We start from the raw sequence: 19,425 nt of genomic DNA on the forward strand, positions 1-19,425 counted from the left end.
TTTGTAACGACCCTGCGTGGTCGCCACATTTAACGGCCCTGCGAGGTCGTAATATTATATTTTGTTAAGAAGGTATGCATGAAGAATGCATGCTAAATGTTTAAAGGTGTTAACGGATCCACCTCTACGGTTATTAGTTTCGCTTATTATTATTTGACCCTGCGTGGTCGCTGTATTCTGTAAATGTTAACGGGTCCACCTCTACGTTTATTAACTTCGCTCATTATTAGACCCTGCGTGGTCGTTGTATTTGGTAAATGTTATCATTTATTGTCATTCACTCTGTTCAATTCGTTGCAAAGTCCTGCGAGACTCATTATTAATTGTATTGTCTGAATGCACACAGTTTTAGTTTATATTTGACCCGTGCATCTAGTGATTTTCCCACTAGTGTTTTCTTAATATTACTTCTTCGATGTTTCTCAGTACGAAGGTTGCAATATGTAAAAAAATGAGTTAGCAACGCGTACTTGTAGTTAAAATTTTCACCACCCATGCGCCACCGCGAGTATAAAGCCAGCGCAGCGAGGCCCGGAATTGAGTTGGCTTTCAGGTCGGCTCCCGATAAGATCTCTCTTACCAACGGACCTGGAAGAAGGATAACTCCGCTCTTGCGAGAGTCCAAGCATCCTAAGGAAGGAAGGAAGTTGCACTCCGCTCTTGCGAGAGACCAAGCACCCAAGAGAAGTTGTCCTCCGCCTGCGGGCGAGAGAAGCCGCACTCCGCCTTCCAGCGAGAGAGGTTGAACTCTGCCTTTGGCAAGAGAATACACTCCACTTTCGAGTGAGAGATACCCCACTCCGCTTATTGGCGAGAGAGAACCCGCTCCGCTTGCTGCGAGAGGTTTCCTTCCCCTATCAACCTGCGGCACCCCGCCAGGGTAGTGTGGCGTTGGGTTTCCAGACAACCACTCTCTCTTTCAGGGGAACCCGTGACGACTGCGGCAACCAGGCCCTAAATAAAATTAGGTCCCCATACTCCCCATTGGCGCCTCACTGCGAGGAATGAATTGGATGTTCCCTGCTCCCCCCTTATCTCTTCGAGTCTAAAGGTGGTACAGGTAAAAGCACGTAAGGGGTACAGGTAAAGACACGTGTGTAAGTGTGCTAACGGACATCTTTGTGTTCAGATTATAATAAACTTTGTAGATATATATATATATATATAAACCTGGTTTAATCTTTCATACACCCAGCAAGCCCTGAGATATTTCTGAGTCTGTGTACTACGACTGAATCAGTTAGCACATATGGGTAAACTTTTGCCGACCACCCAACTGCAGTGTTTTGCGTGTTGAACGCAGCCAGTACCAGTACTCCTGCGTCGTGGTGCTGAGCACTGCGTGGGTGGACGTTGCATAAAGTTTTTGGCGCTCTTAACGTGGGGCCACGATTGTAAAGACTGAAACCAGTAAGCCAGTGGGGGCCTATTAGCTACAAGGACTAGAAAGGGCTCATAAGTGTCTGTGTTAGTGTTCGTCCAAAGAATTCACGAAGGAGAAGATATAGTGTTGTGTTGTAGAAGAAACCATAGACGGTGTGCCAAAACGGAAAGGGACGCGTCAAGTATGAACTTAAGAAGCAGAGGGAGGAAACCCGTAGATGAAGAGACTGGGTTCGGATGCTGTGAGGATACCGGAGGAGAGATGGAGTCTTTCCAGTGTTGCCAATGTCTCCAGAAGTTCCATTGGATATGTGAGGGGAAAGAAGAGACCTCAGTGTCCACTGCAGAGTCCAGATGCAAGACGTGCTCATCAGTACCCTCGAAGGCTTCCGGGCAAGAACCAAGTGCTCCTAGTACGACCCCATCAGACCATTGGTTATTAGAATGGCTGATGAGAGATAAAGAAGAGAGAAAGAAGGAGAAAGCGGAAGAAGCCGAAAGGAGAACTAGAGAAAAGAAAGAGGAGGAAGAGCGTAAACTGCTTGATGAAGAACATAGACGAAAGGAAAGAATAGAGGAAGAGAAGCAGAGAAAGAAAGATATGGCTCAATTAGAGAGAGCTAGAAAGAAAGAGGTAATGGAGCTAAGACAAGTAGTGGAGTCCATGGAGGAGAAAAGGCTTCATGAAAAAGCTGAAGAAGAAGCTAAAAAGACACTTGAGAAAGCAGAAGAAGAAGCTAAAAGAAAACTAGAGACACAAGAATTTAGGTTGCTAATAGAGTCTCTTGAAAAGAAAAGAGAAATTGAAAAACGAGAAGCAGAAGAGAAAAGAGAAATTGAAAAACGAGAAGCAGAAGAGAAAAGAGAAATTGAAAAACGAGAAGCAGAAGAGAAGAGAGAAAGAGAATTAGAAATTCTCCATGCCTTTGTTCAAAGTCAAGAAGAGAGGAGACAGCAAGAAGCTGAAAGAAGCAGAGCAGAATTACAGACTCTTTTCTCCCAACATAAGACAGACCAGTTAGAAAGTCTTAGGGAGGAATTAGAGAAAATTAGAATCTCTTGTCAGCTGGAAGTAGTGAAAGTAGTGGAAGAACAATTAGAACCTTTAGCTGCCTGGCGTGGTGAAATGGAGAAAAATTTAGATACCTGTCTACAATTGGTAGCCCAGTCTACGACGGAAAGCGGAAGTGAAGAACCAGAGAGAGTGAAGCAGATAGAAGCATCTGTAGAAACAATAAATTCAGCAGTAAAGACTCTGAGTGAGCAGTCCGTAGTTATGGAGAAGGCAGTCCAAGAACAGAAAGTAGCTGCAGAAACAATGGCCAAAGCAACCGGCGAAAAGGTGAACTCTCTTCGCGGAGAGACACAGAAATTGGAGGTATCTCTTCGGCAAGAAATACATGAGCAGACTGGGTCTATAGTCAGAAGAGTGGGCGAACTGCAAGATAAAATTGAAAGGTTGCAGCTACAACCGGGAGTCCCTTCTGATGTTCTTCCAGATTCCATTGAAAGGGATAGAAGTCTGAATCCTGAAGCAGCCACTTATGAACCTCCTAGAGTGGTGCAGAATCCTTTCTATCTGGGAACCATTCAATCAGATAAGCGTAAGCGGCCTAGAGAAGCAGATAGTTCGCACGGGACATCTCCTCGGCGAAGAACCGAATTTAAGATGCCTAGAATGGCTGACATCGCACACATCCCCAAGTTCAAGGGTGATATCGAAGCTCAGTCAGCTGAGAAATATCTTCGTGAGCTCAATGTAAGCTTCGAGCTCATGCAAGTGCCTGACAATTACAGACTCGAATTGCTACCTAGAGTATTCACAGGTAAAGCTGAACATTGGCTGGCAGGTAACATAGACAGTTTTGCTAGCTATGCAGATTTCTGCATAAAGTTTAAAGAAGAGTTTGCCTCCGAGAAGGCTAAGCAGAGACAATTAACTGCAATAAGAAATAGAAGATATTCCCGGCCCGTACATGAAAATATGGAGAGCTTCGCTTGGAGCATTTACGCCGCCTATAGGAATCTAAGTGACAACTTCAGCGAGAGCGAGGTGCTGAATTTAATCATAGGTCAGTTACCTTATAGAACTCGAAATCTCTGCCTTGCGCACTCTCCCAGAACAGTCGACGAATTGACCAGTTTCCTCAAGGACTTTGAAATATATGATGATCCCGACTTCTGGAGAAATAAAGAGGACTTCAAAGGTAAAGAACTTCCCAATAAGAATTTCAAAGTGCGAGGCATTGAAACCAAGGGTGACACTAAACCAGAAAACTCTTGGAGAACTCGGAATTTTAATAGAGGTGGAGGTAACAGAGGACTGAACCGTAACCAGAATGGTCGATGGGAACCTTATCGACCAAATCCAGGGCGTTCAAGAAGAGAATTTCCCAGGGGCAATCTCCAGAGAGACCAAGACAGAAATTGGAGATCCTCGGTCGGAAGAGGAGGAAGTCCAGTCCAATATAGTTCCAGAAGGTACTCTTCCAGAAACTCAGATCGCAGTAGTGAACCCCCTGATCCTGGCGAAGTGCAGACTGTGGAGCAGCTAGACACTCTTGGGACAGTTCGAGAGTTTACGGGTAACCAGAGGTCACAAAGTTGCCAAACCAACTAGTCACCCTCACAGTGTCTCTCCCATTTTCCATAGCCAAGCAGCCATCCCAGGAGGAAGAAAGGAGGAAGAAAGAAGTAGTAGGGGAAGAAGAGGACCAAGTGACTGAAGTGTAGAAGAGACAGAGACTCTTACCAGTTTGATCTTTAATATTTCCAGTAAAATTTTTCCAGAAATTGTAAGTTTTAAATTTCTACCAAAATTTTTGCCCGAGGAAGGGGCGTATGTAACGACCCTGCGTGGTCGCCACATTTAACGGCCCTGCGAGGTCGTAATATTATATTTTGTTAAGAAGGTATGGATGAAGAATGCATGCTAAATGTTTAAAGGTGTTAACGGATCCACCTCTACGGTTATTAGTTTCGCTTATTATTATTTGACCCTGCGTGGTCGCTGTATTCTGTAAATGTTAACGGGTCCACCTCTACGTTTATTAACTTCGCTCATTATTAGACCCTGCGTGGTCGTTGTATTTGGTAAATGTTATCATTTATTGTCATTCACTCTGTTCAATTCGTTGCAAAGTCCTGCGAGACTCATTATTAATTGTATTGTCCGAATGCACACAGTTTTAGTTTATATTTGACCCGTGCATCTAGTGATTTTCCCACTAGTGTTTTCTTAATGTTACTTCTTGGATGTTTCTCAGTACGAAGGTTGCAATATGTAAAAAAATGAGTTAGCAACGCGTACTTGTAGTTAAAATTTTCACCACCCATGCGCCACCGCGAGTATAAAGCCAGCGCAGCGAGGCCCGGAATTGACCTCTGTCCGAAGGGACCTGGAGTGGAAACCTCACGGTGCCCAACGAAGCTCCAGACCATCGAACGTCGAGATCGCCGCGGCATAGACACGCGTTCGCGCGATGTCAGTGAGGAACTTCAACCTACCCGACCCCGTCCAGGGAAATAATGGAAGACGTTCAACAACCCAATCATCCGATAGGCCAACGAGCTCAACCATTCAGGGGGGACAATTCGTGTTCCCAATTCCTCCCTCTGATAGGCTATCGAGGCAACCAATGATAGATACAGAACGCCTTAGCGATTCTGAAATGAACAATATCGACAACCGGGAACCTCAGGGCACTGCATCGGAGTACGGTTACACATCAGATTCTGTTGTAAATTAAGAGAGAAGAGTATCCGCTCACACGGGAGCCATCCCCAAATCGCAAGGAGGGAAAATGCGCCCACCACGACGAGTATATTCCAGATCTTCCGAAAAGTTATTTATGAAGCCAACGGATAGAAGAGAACGTTATATGCAATCCACACAAAACAAGACCGTTGATCCCGATGGGTTTCAACTCGTACCTCCAAGAAAGACAGTTCCGGCCAGTACTGTGACTGCTGATCCACCATCAACAATTGAAACATCAAATAGATATGATGCGTTCAGATCAGACCAACCGGAATTACCACCTGAAAATATGCAGATTCAAACAGAGGGAGAAAACGAAATACCTTCCGTTTCCACGCCAAAACCTACCAGAGAGCCGTTGATCTATGTATATCATCAACCGGCACCTCATAATTTTGTCATGAAAACTATCGAAACTACCAAGATTAACCCAAGGGTGCGTTACACAATGGATAGTATACGTTTCCAATGTACTTCATCAAATGATTTCAACAAATTGAAAACATATCTTCAAACAAACAGAGAAAGATTCGCCATAGCTCCGAATCGTCAAAATCGTCCACTTCGGGTTGTCATTCGACATCTTCCTATAGATCTAGATACGAAGTTCATCATGTCGGAGCTCATTGATTATGGATTTGAAGTTATGACGGTTCACCAAATGAGCCAGCGTAACCCAAAAGGTCCCGGAAGGAAGAACATACCGCTATTCCTGATTACTCTCAAGAGATCACCAGCAGCATCAACGATCTACGATTTGGAAAGTATTAACATCTATAGGATTGAGGTCGTAGAATATCTGCCCCCAACAGTCATACAATGCCATAAATGCCAACGTCTAGGCCACACCCAGCAACAATGTTTTACCATACCACGCTGTGTTAAATGTGGTAAACCACATGAAGCATATAAATGTCAGAAGAAGAGGGATGATCCCCCCACGTGTGCGAACTGTGGGGGAGAACATCCCGCAAACTTTAGAGGCTGTCGGCTCTTCACTGTAATAGATCAACAACAGAGAAAACCTCAGATGATAACTGCCAGACAACCTGTCAGAACCAGCACTACAGCTCCAGCAGCTTCAGCTCCAGCTCCAGCTTCAACATCTATCAGGCCCACTGAAGCAGCACGTTATACATCTTATGCATACAGAGCTGACCCACAGTCACGAATGGGACAATGTCACCAACCTACAACAAATACTGGGCAAGCTGGCCAAGGTCTTCAAATACTCCTGGATCTGGCTAATACATGGAACTTTACCAAGATATGGCAACATGTATCCCGAGGACTACAAAAGATCTCCCAAGCAACCTCGGGAATGTCTATAATACCAATCATAATACAAATACTGATGGAAATGCAATCTGATGGCTGTTTTTAGTCGACATAATTTGCTTCAACATATCAATTTGCTGATATACAATGCCGATGGCATAGCAAATCAGACACCTGAACTCACTCATCTACTTTGCAATAAAAATATAGATATTGCACTAATTAACGAGACTCACCTCAAACCACATATGAAATGGACCATCTCTCGTTATAGAATTTTCCGTGAAGACCGACTCCAACAAAGAAAAGGCGGACTTCTCATATTAACAAGACAAGGAATCAACGCGGCAAGAATAGCACTACCCACATTTACATCAATTGAGACAATTGCAATTAAGGTGCATACTACTTCAGAAGATCTGATATTAGTTGCAGCGTATCGGTCTCCAGCTACAGTGCTGATTATCAAGACGTACTACAATTGGACACACTGGGATCCAACGTTATTGTTGGAGGCGATCTTAATGCCAAGCATCCTATATGGCACTCCAGAATATCTAACCCGTCTGGAAATATTCTACTGCAAGCGCTGCCAGATACTGAATTTTCTATATCTGCTCCATTGGACCCTACTTTCTACCCTAGGGGTAGAGGAACACCTGATGTCTTAGACGTACTTTTGAACAAAGGAGTAGGCATTAGTACTGCACCATATGTTGAAGACGCTCTTACCTCGGATCATCTCCCTGTTATCGCAGCTATTGCCCAGGGCATCTACTATCATAGGTTCCAGGCACTACAGGAACCCAAAACAGATTGGAATGCTTTTCGCCGGCAATCACATACGAGACTGAACCTCCATCAATCAATGAATACGGCTGAGGAGATCGATGAAGCAGTAAACAACTTTACAGAGGTTATTAAAACATCTTGGAGCCGAACAACGATTACCATGTGTACTTTACCTACGCCAAACACTTCTCCAGTACTGGAAATTTTACTTTGTTTGACACGATGGGCCCGACGTCGCTGGTATAGAACTCAATCACCCCACCATCTTTACGAATGGAGGTTGCTTGCCAAAGAATTACATAATTTCCTAGTAAGAGAGCGGACCTCCCAATGGGATGAACGTCTACGAAAACTGGAACCACAAGATAGGCAATTTTGGAAGTTAGCGCGTACTCTCAATGCAAGAGATAAGCCAACGTTGAATTCCTTAAATTCTCCAGAAGGACCTATAGTGAATCCTCAGGAAATAGCGGAAACTCTTGCAGACCAATTCCAAACGCATTTCAAACTTAATGCAGAACTTAATGATCAAGAAACAGAGCAAGAGGTTCAAAATATATCCGACCAACTTCTACAACTTCCATCGATTCTTGATGCTCCACACGTAACACCTCGTGAAGTCCAAAGGCTGACAAAGAAGCTTAAACCGAAAGCAGCACCTGGCCTAGATGGTATTCCACCTGCGGCACTTCAGAATCTCACAAGAAAGGGGTTTGTGTATCTTGCCAAACTTTTTACTAACATTATACGACTGGGCTATTTTCCAACACAATGGAAAATGGCAAAGATCATAGCTATTCCAAAAATGGGAAAGAATCCGCACGAGAAGACAAACTATAGACCTATAAGTCTATTATCTCATGTTAGTAAGCTTTTCGAAAGGGTGTTGTGCCAGCGTCTCACAGTTATTATAGACGAACATCAGCTAATACCAAACCACCAATTTGGCTTTCGGAAAAATCACGGTACTACCGAACAACTTGTCAGAGTCGTTGACTATATTGCTGTTCATAACAACAGAAAGCATCGTGTCGCTGGTCTATTGCTGGACGTTCAGCAAGCATTTGATAGAGTATGGCACGGTGGACTAATGCTCAAATTACAACAACTTCCGCTACCTCAGTGCTACTTAAAAGTTATGATGAATTATCTGCAAAAAAGAAAGTTTATAGTAACTGTGCAAGGCCAGAAATCTACTTCCAGATCTATTGAAGCAGGGGTGCCTCAAGGCTCTGTCCTTTCCCCTACGTTATACTCATTATATACGGCAGATATTCCATATCCGAAAGAAGGATTACTAGCAACATATGCAGATGATACTGCATTGTTAGTACATGCAAAATTACTGTCCACTTGCGAAAAACGAATTAACAAGTATGTGCCAGAATTAATAAAATGGACTCAGAAATGGAAAATAAAAATAAATCCAACAAAAAGCAACACCATAGTTTTTGCATCGAGTGGAGCTAGGGAGAAAATCAAACTCCAAATATTCCAGACGCCAGTCCCTACGGTCAATAAGATAAAGTACCTAGGAATAAGCCTTGATACAAGACTGACTTTTGGCCCACATCTAGATGAGGTGGCAAGAAGGGCAAAACAAAGAACAGGATACCTCATGCCTCTACTAAGATCACCAGCGTTGTCAATTGAAACAAGACTCCATCTGTATCAAATGATGATTAGACCTATATTATTATATGCCGGCCCTACATGGTTACAGGCCGCTAAAACGCATTTACAGAAATTGCAATATGTACAAAACAGAGCACTCAGATACATTGGGCATTACCCGTTAGCGACACGTATACAACAACTCCACGAAGACATGGACCAGCCCAGGATTGAAGATTTACTACATATTGCCCGGGATAACCTGTGGAGGCGGATTACGATGCATCCAAACCCATTAGTGCAAGCTATAGGTCAAATAAAACCCAGAGTAGAGAGGGTTTCACTTCCCCGTCCATGACTGTTTATATAAACCAGATAAATGATATGACAATCAATTTAATGTAATGATTGTGATTGTGAATGTTCATATATATGTAGTAGTGAGTAGATTTTGGGGATTTTCTGGGAACATTGTATATTGTACTAACGCGACAGTTGCGTTAGTTTTTGTAAAATATTGATGTAAAGAAAAGTAATTATTGTAACAGTATTGTAAATTATTGTCGATTCCAGTTAATGTTAAATAAACAATATGCTGGGATACACAAATCCTGACGTCAATCCCGGAATTGAGTTGGCTTTCAGGTCGGCTCCCGATAAGATCTCTCTTACCAACGGACTTGGAAGAAGGATAACTCCGCTCTTGCGAGAGTCCAAGCATCCTAAGGAAGGAAGGAAGTTGCACTCCGCTCTTGCGAGAGACCAAGCACCCAAGAGAAGTTGTCCTCCGCCTGCGGGCGAGAGAAGCCGCACTCCGCCTTCCAGCGAGAGAGGTTGAACTCTGCCTTTGGCAAGAGAATACACTCCACTTTCGAGTGAGAGATACCCCACTCCGCTTATTGGCGAGAGAGAACCCGCTCCGCTTGCTGCGAGAGGTTTCCTTCCCCTATCAACCTGCGGCACCCCGCCAGGGTAGTGTGGCGTTGGGTTTCCAGACAACCTACTCTCTCTTTCAGGGGAACCCGTGACGACTGCGGCAACCAGGCCCTAAATAAAATTAGGTCCCCATACTCCCCATTGGCGCCTCACTGCGAGGAATGAATTGGATGTTCCCTGCTCCCCCCTTATCTCTTCGAGTCTAAAGGTGGTACAGGTAAAAGCACGTAAGGGGTACAGGTAAAGACACGTGTGTAAGTGTGCTAACGGACATCTTTGTGTTCAGATTATAATAAACTTTGTAGATATATATATATAAACCTGGTTTAATCTTTCTTTACACTCAGCAAGCCCTGAGATATTTCTGAGTCTGTGTACTACGACTGAATCAGTTAGCACATATGGGTAAACTTTTGCCGACCACCCAACTGCAGTGTTTTGCGTGTTGAACGCAGCCAGTACCAGTACTCCTGCGCCGTGGTGCTGAGCACTGCGTGGGTGGACGTTGCATGTTAAAAGGTGAGCCTGCAAAGGGGCACTCAGCACACATAAGGACAAAACACAGGACAACACAATATTATACTGACCTGCATAAAGCAGTCCAGGGTGTACTGCGTGGAAGTGAGGTACACAATTGGGTGTACTCGTATGTGGAAGGTCACCCCTTACACCCCTCGTCTTCATGATCATTAGTTACATGCTGTGAAATTTTGTCTTGTACAAGTACACTTTGCATATTTTGAAACGTTGTACAGGTAAAGCAAGTGGGCTGTTTCGAAAAGAACTATCAGTTTTTCATGCAACATACGGTCATATTATTTCTTAGGAAATTCCTGCACACGACACTGTGAACATTAATAGCAAGGAACTTTCGAATGGCTTGTATTTAGGGGCGTCCCCAAAATTTTTGCAGGAAAGTGTGGCCTTCGATTAAAAGAACATTACAAAACATTATAATAATATTCTATTTAGGGCCAATTTTTATTATTATATCCTTGGGGACAGACTTCTCTTCAATACACCAGATGATCGAATATTAGACACAAATCTTTTTCTTTATATTTCATTCCGTTAATTAAATGTACTCATACACACTTATTATATTTTTTTGTTATTCATTTTTACACATCATCGAAGAAAAATGTTCTGATGTTAGGGGAAAATTTTAGTTTTGAATTTTGGATGAAAATCTCATTTATGAAATTTTGAAAACACGTGGAATCTTTGTTCTTTCGATGAAGTGGTAAGAATATGAAAATATGAAATTCTAAGTTGGTTTGCATTTCTTACACCCAATCTTTACAGCTAATTTCTGGGTTCGATATCCGGTGGTGGCACATAGTGGTTCGGATCCCACTTTAAACTGTAGGTCCAGTCCCGATTAGCCTTACTGTGTATAAAGTGGACTTAAACACAAAATCAATCAATTTACAGCTAATTATTTCAGCCAACAAAACTAGTTACCCGAAATGTTATAGACTTTTACAATATTTTTTTTATCAAATTTGAAATAAGGAATCCCATTTGCGGTTCTACTCATCTTCCTACCCTCATTCTTGGAAGTGCAAAAGGACGACCTGGTTTATCGTCATAATTAGAAGACGAGGCGGTAAAATGACGCAAGTTCCACAAATCTTATACGGGTAAACATTACAGCGAAGTCAACACATTCCCACGGTGATTTTTACGGTGTGTGAGGCAATAGCCTACATTTCTTTCAGGCAAACAAAGCTAAACCAGTCCCTGGTGGTTTCCGAAGGAAGAAGAGCACAGAAGAAGATCGTTCCTTGTTATCGTGCCTCGGAAGACATGGAGAAGCATCTTCGTCTCCCTCGACAAAAAATCGGGGTAAATAGCCACGGCGACATCGTTCGCATGCGTAAGCGTGCGTTGGCGTCGCCAGATAACGCAACCATTACTTGTTACGTCGTCCGTCCTTTCCTCTAGAATTCGCCACCAGGCGTTCGGAGAAAATCTCGAGGAAGATGCTGAAATCTGGGAAAAGATGGAGGAAGGGGGAGAGAAAGCTGGAATTGTGATCCGTTTCCTGGCTCGTATTCGTTTCTCGCTTTAATCCCACGTTTCTTCTTTTCCTCCTGGCGAACTTCGTTCTTCCGTGCTAAACGAGAGATTCGTCTTCTCCTGCTCTCTCTCTCTCTCTCTCTCTCTCTCTCTCTCTCTCTCTTTCGCATACAAACACAGAGAGAGGTCCTAACCGTGAGTTCAGAGAAAACGAACCTCTCTGCCTCGTGCGAGAAACAGGCTTCAGCCACGAATAAACAACTGAATGGCTGAATATAATTTAGCAGTGAGGTGCACGTGGGAATTTTTTTTTTTATTATTCATGAAGTGTGTGTGATTGAGCGACATTTCTTGCTGTAATGGAATTTCATGAACGCCTGTTGGTTGCGATGAAAAAATCCTACACTCTGTCCTGGTAGTATCTGGAGGAAGCGAACGATACAAGTCTCTGCGCATGACGTAAGCTACTGTCGCGTGTGCGTAAGGAGCTTGTACAGGTCCAAATCTTCAGTTGAGTCCTGGACACCCACGGAGACGGAGAACCGTTGATGTCCCAACTCACGACGTCCAAATTCAGGAACTATAACGAAAGTTCCCAATTCAGGAACTGTGATTCTCGTGGAATGTTCTGAACTCAGGAACCGCAGCATCGGGAGTGAAGAGGAGAGGTGAGGTAAGGACTGGTTTTTGAGAGGTTCGTACCGTTACTGCAGGTTACCCTGAAATACTGCTTACACACAATCCGATTGCAGAAAGGGTACCGTCGTTTACGGAAAGTTTCTTCTTTCCTCTAATATATTTTGAGTATACTTCTGTATTACAGATATTTTGCTTGTAGGTCAGGTTAGATTAGCAGTTGCACAGGTGTGCGTAATGGAAACTAGTTCAAACGTCAATTCATCTCCTCCGAGACAATTAGTAGGACGTCCTGAGTTGGGAATACATTTCATTGAAATATCCAACCGGTATAGACCAGTTCCTGAAATGGCACTGTTCTCGTTGAAATTTTCATAGTTCCTGAGTTGGAAAGTCCTGAATTGTGAATAATTCGGAGAACCATGGGAACCAATCCCGACTAAGGCTGCTCTCATATTATAATCGATTGTTTTGGAACTTATGATTTCCTCCGGAACGAATGACTATGAAAAAGACTTCGCTCCACTCTTAAAAAGTAGACTGTGCTGGCTGATGTGAGTTATGGTGTCTCGTCCTTTCGACGCATTTGCTAAGAAAACGGAGAAATTTGCAGAAATTCGAGCTGTTGACATTTTTAGATTTCGTCACCGTGAAACACAAAAGGCCATAGTTAGTTAGAGCCCCAAACAGACCTTGAATGGTGAACTCGTAGCCTGGAAGAGTTGCAACGTGACCGGATCGGATCGTCGAGAGGTGGCTTCTACAGAGTGAAGAGGAATGAACAGGAAGCAGAATCCAGAAATTTGGAAGGTGATTTTGTAAGTGTAAAGTGAGCCTTGTTTAAGTGTTGAGAACTCTCAAAAATGTAGTTTATGGCCTTATTAGTGTCGCTCATTACAAGGTTAAAAGCACAGCGCTGAACTACACAAAGCTAGCTAAAACCGCGAGTAATATTTCCAATGTGATATATTTTCTTCCATTTTGTGTTCATTTATATGCAAGGTAACATTTTTTAAACTTCACCTAGACAGTCAGGACATTCTTTGTAAATTCCTGTATCTGGATCTATCCGTGTAAATCAGATGAAGGAGACTTACCAAGGGCCTCCTCATGATTGTTTATCGTTAATTAGAAATTCAGAAATTAAAATTTGTAAAAGGTTATTTTCATCTTTGCTTTATACAGCAAATCAGTTTTTGTGAAAAGCTAAAAATTCTGTTCGTAGCTTGAACGAAAGCAGCAAGCTCATTCTTAAGCAAAATACAACTTCTTATGTTATAATATCGGGTCCTCATCCTCTCCCTGATGACGTCGAGATCTCATCCTTAATTTAATCCCGGATACGGTTGTGTGGATCCAAAAGAATTCTCCCCACCGCTCAACCTCAGATGGGAGGATCAGGACTATTCCTATCTCTCACGAGTTCATTAATTCTTCCTTTTGTATCTTTGTGGTTCTTGCATAGATTCTCAATGTAATCTATCTATTTGCATCCTGCTTCATGGCTCTTGTCTGGTGTAAATAAGGTTAAATGGTTGAAATTAAAGCTCTCTCTCCCATTTAGAATGCTATGTAAATATTATGTATATAAATTAAAGAAATATAAATATAAATATGTTCTGTTCAACTTAATTAATTAAATGAATTGTTAGGAAGTTTAATATTCTGTTGGGGATTCTAACCTAAAATGCCTTGTAAAATCTTATCTGGTAAGGAAAACAGGTGTAAGAAGGTGGGGTTATTGGTGCTGTTGAGCCATTTCTTGGCAGCACGAATTCCTACTTATAGTGATTGTACTTGATGGCACACTATTGTCACACATGTAGACACTGGCAATGATACTCTGAGGCAATTTTCCATTTGGTGTGAATTAGAAATTTTCTAATTATAAAGTAGAGAAAATAACAAGAAAAACTCTCATAGTCTCTTATTAAAAAAAATCGAGGTATAATTTAAGAAAGTGTGCTGTAAGGAGTAACCCTTTCTCAACACACCCAAATGTGAACATCACTGCCTTGGCTGTACTTGGCTTACTAACGAGGCACTGGCATCTGGACCCATGGCCAGTGTAATCGTCTATGGGACTTAGTTGTGTGTTGTCCATATGTGTTTATGATTGTCCCTTCATTTCTTTTATCTTATCACCATTCATTTTCATCTTCGCGATTAGACAAAACTGGCAGAAAAACGAAGTAAAAATAAATTCAATCAATGAAGAAAGTAGCATAGCTTTTCGAGTTATGAACAATACTATGGAAGTAAGTGTAAGAAACATTTCTTGTTTTAGTGTACTGATATTAAGTTTTCTATAAGGTTAACAAATAACTTTCATTTGTTTGGTTTGATTTGGTTTGATTTGGTGTTTTAAGTCCACTTTATGCGCAGTAAGGCTAATCGGGACTGGACCTACAGTTTAAAGTGGAATCCGAACCACTTGTGCCTCCACCGGGTATCGAACCCGGGACCCCTTGATTACAAGGCAATGACGCTACCACTGCGCCATGGGGGAGGCCCCAACTTTCATTTGTGAATTAGGCAAACTGACGTAGAAAAATGCGTACTAGTTCACTCTCAATAGTCAAGTAATGCAACCCGATGCTTATATCAGTGGTTTTTCATTCGGCGGGGAAAGGTGGGCATTAAACTTCAACAGCAAACTTCATGTGAGCACCATATCAAAAAAGGGCAGATCTGAAATATGAACCGAGCACAAAAAGTTTTAATGAACTCCTATATTCTCTTACGAAGCAAGTTCCAAAATGTCCTCTAACGTATTGTATTGAGGCTTCCAATCAAATGCACTTGGGAAAAGTTTCCAATCTTCGTGAGAGCACAATTCGCGAAGGGAAAGATCAATGAGGTTGCGCAACTTTTATATAAAAAAAAGTTGTGAACTAGCGTAGGAAAGAATCTAGTGTCTCCAACGATCAGAGACAATGCAGCGATATACTGACGTTTCTCCCGGAACAAAACTATTCGACAGGTTTGGTAGTTACAAGAGTATTCACTCCTCGTGTACTTAATTGAGGGCATTACGCTGACGCTGAACGTCACATTAATAACTTAAACTTTAATGCACGGACATTTTGTTTGACCAGGAGCGTCAATTTAGTTTCAAAATCATAAATCACAAACGTTTTTATTGCTTATTTGCATCAGTTTGCCTTTCAAACGTCAATTCACAAATTCATAATGATTTAAGAATGTCAAATTGCCTTTCAAATCTTAATTCACAGGGCTTTGTTTCCCTAGGATAAAAAGTTCGTCTTTGAAATCTTAATTCACCACCTTTTGCTTATCCAGAAGCATCAATTTGCTTTCGAAACAATACAATGCTGCGTTTGTCTAGGAGCATTTTAAACCCTTTTGTGCATCTAAAAGCAGCAATTTCCCTTTGAAATCGCAATTATCATGCAATGTTAATTGGGTATATCCATTGTCTAGTGTTCTTAACTATGTTTCGAGAAAGCACCTCTACTCTCGTCTTCAGGGGAACAAATTTCTTTTGGCCAGTGGTGGGGATCGAGCCTACGTCAGACCTGTGATTTTACTACAGATCCGGTACACTAACTAGATACTCTACGGCGTCCACTAGCACTGGACAATGGATAATGTTTAAATAATGTTGCATGCTAATAAAGAATCATTGTCACTAACGTTCCGAGAATTAATAAACATCAACTCACTGAATTTTAAATTTAGAATGCGCACAGTTTTACCACAGACAAAGGTAATAGGCAGACATTGATCTCAGGCAGCAAACTGGTGCATTTTTAAAAGAGCACCTGCAAGAAGTTCGTATATCCTCCGCTTGGAGGCGCCCGCTTTCACTCCTCCAGAATACGATACGCGTAATCCCTTTGTTCCCAACTGCTGACCCTGTAATCATAGTCACCCCTCAGCAATGAGTTTCTTTCTTCAATGCCATGGCCCGCGTGACAGCTTCTTTGCAAGCACACGTCTCGCGCACCTGCCTCTCGTGACGTCACGTTCCCCAGTTGCTTGAAATTTACCAGCGCCACCTGCTGTTTGCGAGTTTGACCAGAAGTGAAAGCGGACGCCTCCAAGCGGTGGATCCTCTGAACTTCTTGCAGAAACCGCAATAGGTTTTACTGCCTGAACTCAATGTCTGCCTATTACCTTTGTCTGTGGTTTTACTTATGTTGAACTCATGTTTCTTCATATGAACGTTTAACTTCGGTGTTAATTACAACCATTTATCCGTGTTATTATTAACCGCATATGCTTAATATATATATATATATATATATATATATATATATATATATATATATATATATATATATTTGTGTGTGTGTGTGTGTGTGTGTGTGTGTGTGATTAATATAGTAGAAAGTAGAAATAATGTAAGGCCAAGGGCCCACGACATTTCGTGCGGTTAAGTTATAGAATAGAATTTATTTCAAGTATGAGCCTTTACAGCTATACATACCATACAAGTGAAAAATTTTAGTACACTTTTCCTAACCCTTCCTCCTCTTGGTCTACTTCCACATTCACACTGCTTGGGAGTTCACAAACACTATTTCATTTCAACTCATTCACTACACTTGCACTGTTACCTGAGTGATTGTTATAGTTGACCAAAGTGTGATGTAGACTTTCTTATAACATAACAAACCACATTGCTCCTTAAATTAATTAGTGATACAAGCGGAGAAATCGAAAAATTAAATATTTTTGGCAAAAGTTTCAAAATTTAAACTTTAAGCGCAAACTGAATATGTTATCCGATTGTGATATTTTTCAAAGGTACTACTGGCATAATGAAAGTTTCAAGCGCTATTAGGACTTGATGAAGTGAAAGTCATATTTTATCCATCCTTAGAGTGGATCTCCTGGAACCAATTAGTCGTTTCAACGCTGCTATTCCTATTTTTTGAGCGTAGAGGAAGAGAAAGAGAGAGAGAAAGTATCCATCACTTACCTTGTGAATAGCTCGATATTGAAGAAGACATACTCTCCGCTGTCTACCATGTTTAGTTCTTCCGCCGCCAACAGAATATTACGGACAGTTTTCGGGTTTGCACACACGACAACAACTGGAAAGAGACAAAAAAAGTTATGTAGAGGCTGCTTTGAAATGCGTAGAAGAATGACAACTACATACATTCTACTAGAACAAAGCAAACTTGAGTTACTAAACAAACGCAATTATACTTCACGTTTTCCCAAATAGTGACAAAGCAGTCAAGAGACAAAAATGCATTCATCGCAATCATATGAAAAATTTACACACATCACAGTTGGAAAAGAATTCCATTCATTTTACCTTTGTCAAAAACGTGTATTAAGTTATTCATTGTACTGACCTGGCGAGAAATTTCTTTCACCAGCAAAAGATTTTATCCAGATTTTCCCTGTAAGCGGCTTATGTGCCACGAGGGTGAAATTGGTGATCCGTGCTAAAGCTATTTTTCCCTGCGTACATTTTCGCCGTCGGATCGGAAGTTGGCAGGGATGTGGAGTGTTATCTGAGTGAACCATACGGTTATTCATTTTTATTCCTGGGAAATCGTGACTCAGTTCTTCAAAAGTAGGGTGAGGGAAAACTGGGCTGAGCACAAAATGTCGCAGGCTCTTTGCTTTACATTATTTCTACTATAAAAATCAATCATATATGTATGTCAAACATGCTTTATGAATTATAAGTTTCCACTGTATGCTGCTCAGTTGAACAAGTGTTCGATTGAAGATTTCGCCTTCAATGGTTGGTTGGTTGATTTGGTGTTTTAAGTCCACTTTATGCACAGTAAGGCTAATCGGGACTGGACCTACAGTTTGAAGTGGGATCCGAACCACTATGTGCCTCCACCGGGTATCGAACCCGGGACCCCTTGACTACAAGGCAACGACGTCGCCTTCAATGGGTATGGGTTGGAGTCCGTACTATGGCATGGCTGTTTCATTGTCATTTCTTCCGTAGCAATAAAAATTCATTCTCGTAATCTAAATTAACGTAGAGAGGAAGAAAACAACACTAATTAACAACAATTTATACTATTTCGCTGTAAACACGAGCTACGTAGCAGAATTACGACGGGAATACAATTCAGCCCTTCAGATTCCACATAAAGCTGTAGCTTCATTCCAGATTGGCGTAATTCTTTTTAATAGAGCTTGAAATAAACTTTGTTTTAAAAACTGATATAGGCATAATTATGGGTCGATTGCTCGATTAATTTACACCAGATGGTTCACAAATGACATCATAACCCTCGTTGTAAGTATCATAGCGTACATATAATTGTTACACAACTAAAGCCTCATCAAAACATAAAACGTTACGCAGTTCTAGATACTAATGCACAAGTTGAAGTATTTTATTCGAAAAGGGAGTTTCATATCTTTACTCTAGTCATGTTTTCCAACATTAATTATTCGAGGCAGAAGTCCGTTACTTTTTCTTTCAAATAGTTCCCTACTTGATCTCATCATACTTGATAAACACCGAAATGTTTAAACTTCCACCGGGGATCGAACCGCCGACCGCTCGCTCCAAAGGCGAGAGTGCTAACCGTTTGACCACGAGGGATACACGAGAGAGTTATTATTGTAATAAAAAGCATTATGAAACTATGACTATATATTTGAACGAGTAGTAAACATAAAACAGTATTGGTGGAAAAAAGCAGTGAAAATAATTAAAATTATACCATCGAGCCAGTAGTGGGACATATGCATTTTATTTCTGTTTCTGAATCATGCGATATTAGTTTAGTACTATTCAAGACTGACATCTTTATATAACTACTAGCTGATTTCCCGCCGTTGCCCGGGTATTTATTTATCCCAATTTTCTATTAGACAGGAAAATAATGAATTCTTACTATAGTGTAAAATGAACTGGAGTTGAACGGCATTGGGAGTGTCACTATTCATCTTAGCAACCCAGAAAACTATGGATATAACACTAATATTGGTCGTTTTCGATTATTTTTACATGTCACTCTCTTCCCACCCCCACAGTATTTCTTTCCAGA

At 41.6% G+C, this 19,425-nt stretch overlaps 1 protein-coding gene across 2 annotated transcripts in view; it reads right to left on the reverse strand.

Annotated features, from left to right (window-relative positions):
- The window catches only part of LOC146003964 (atrial natriuretic peptide receptor 1), a 1,164,278-nt gene that overhangs the window by 542,838 nt on the left and 602,015 nt on the right, over positions 1-19,425 (reverse strand). For both annotated transcript variants that reach the window (XM_083142500.1, XM_083142491.1), the window contains exon 4: positions 17,370-17,484. In XM_083142500.1, the coding sequence (XP_082998626.1) occupies positions 17,370-17,484 (115 nt within the window). The remainder of the gene's footprint in view (positions 1-17,369; positions 17,485-19,425) is intronic.

Source organism: Lepisma saccharinum, chromosome 1, assembly GCF_977018435.1.
Source record: "Lepisma saccharinum chromosome 1, izLepSacc3.1, whole genome shotgun sequence".
In the NCBI taxonomy this organism is placed as follows: Eukaryota; Metazoa; Arthropoda; class Insecta; order Zygentoma; family Lepismatidae; genus Lepisma; species Lepisma saccharinum.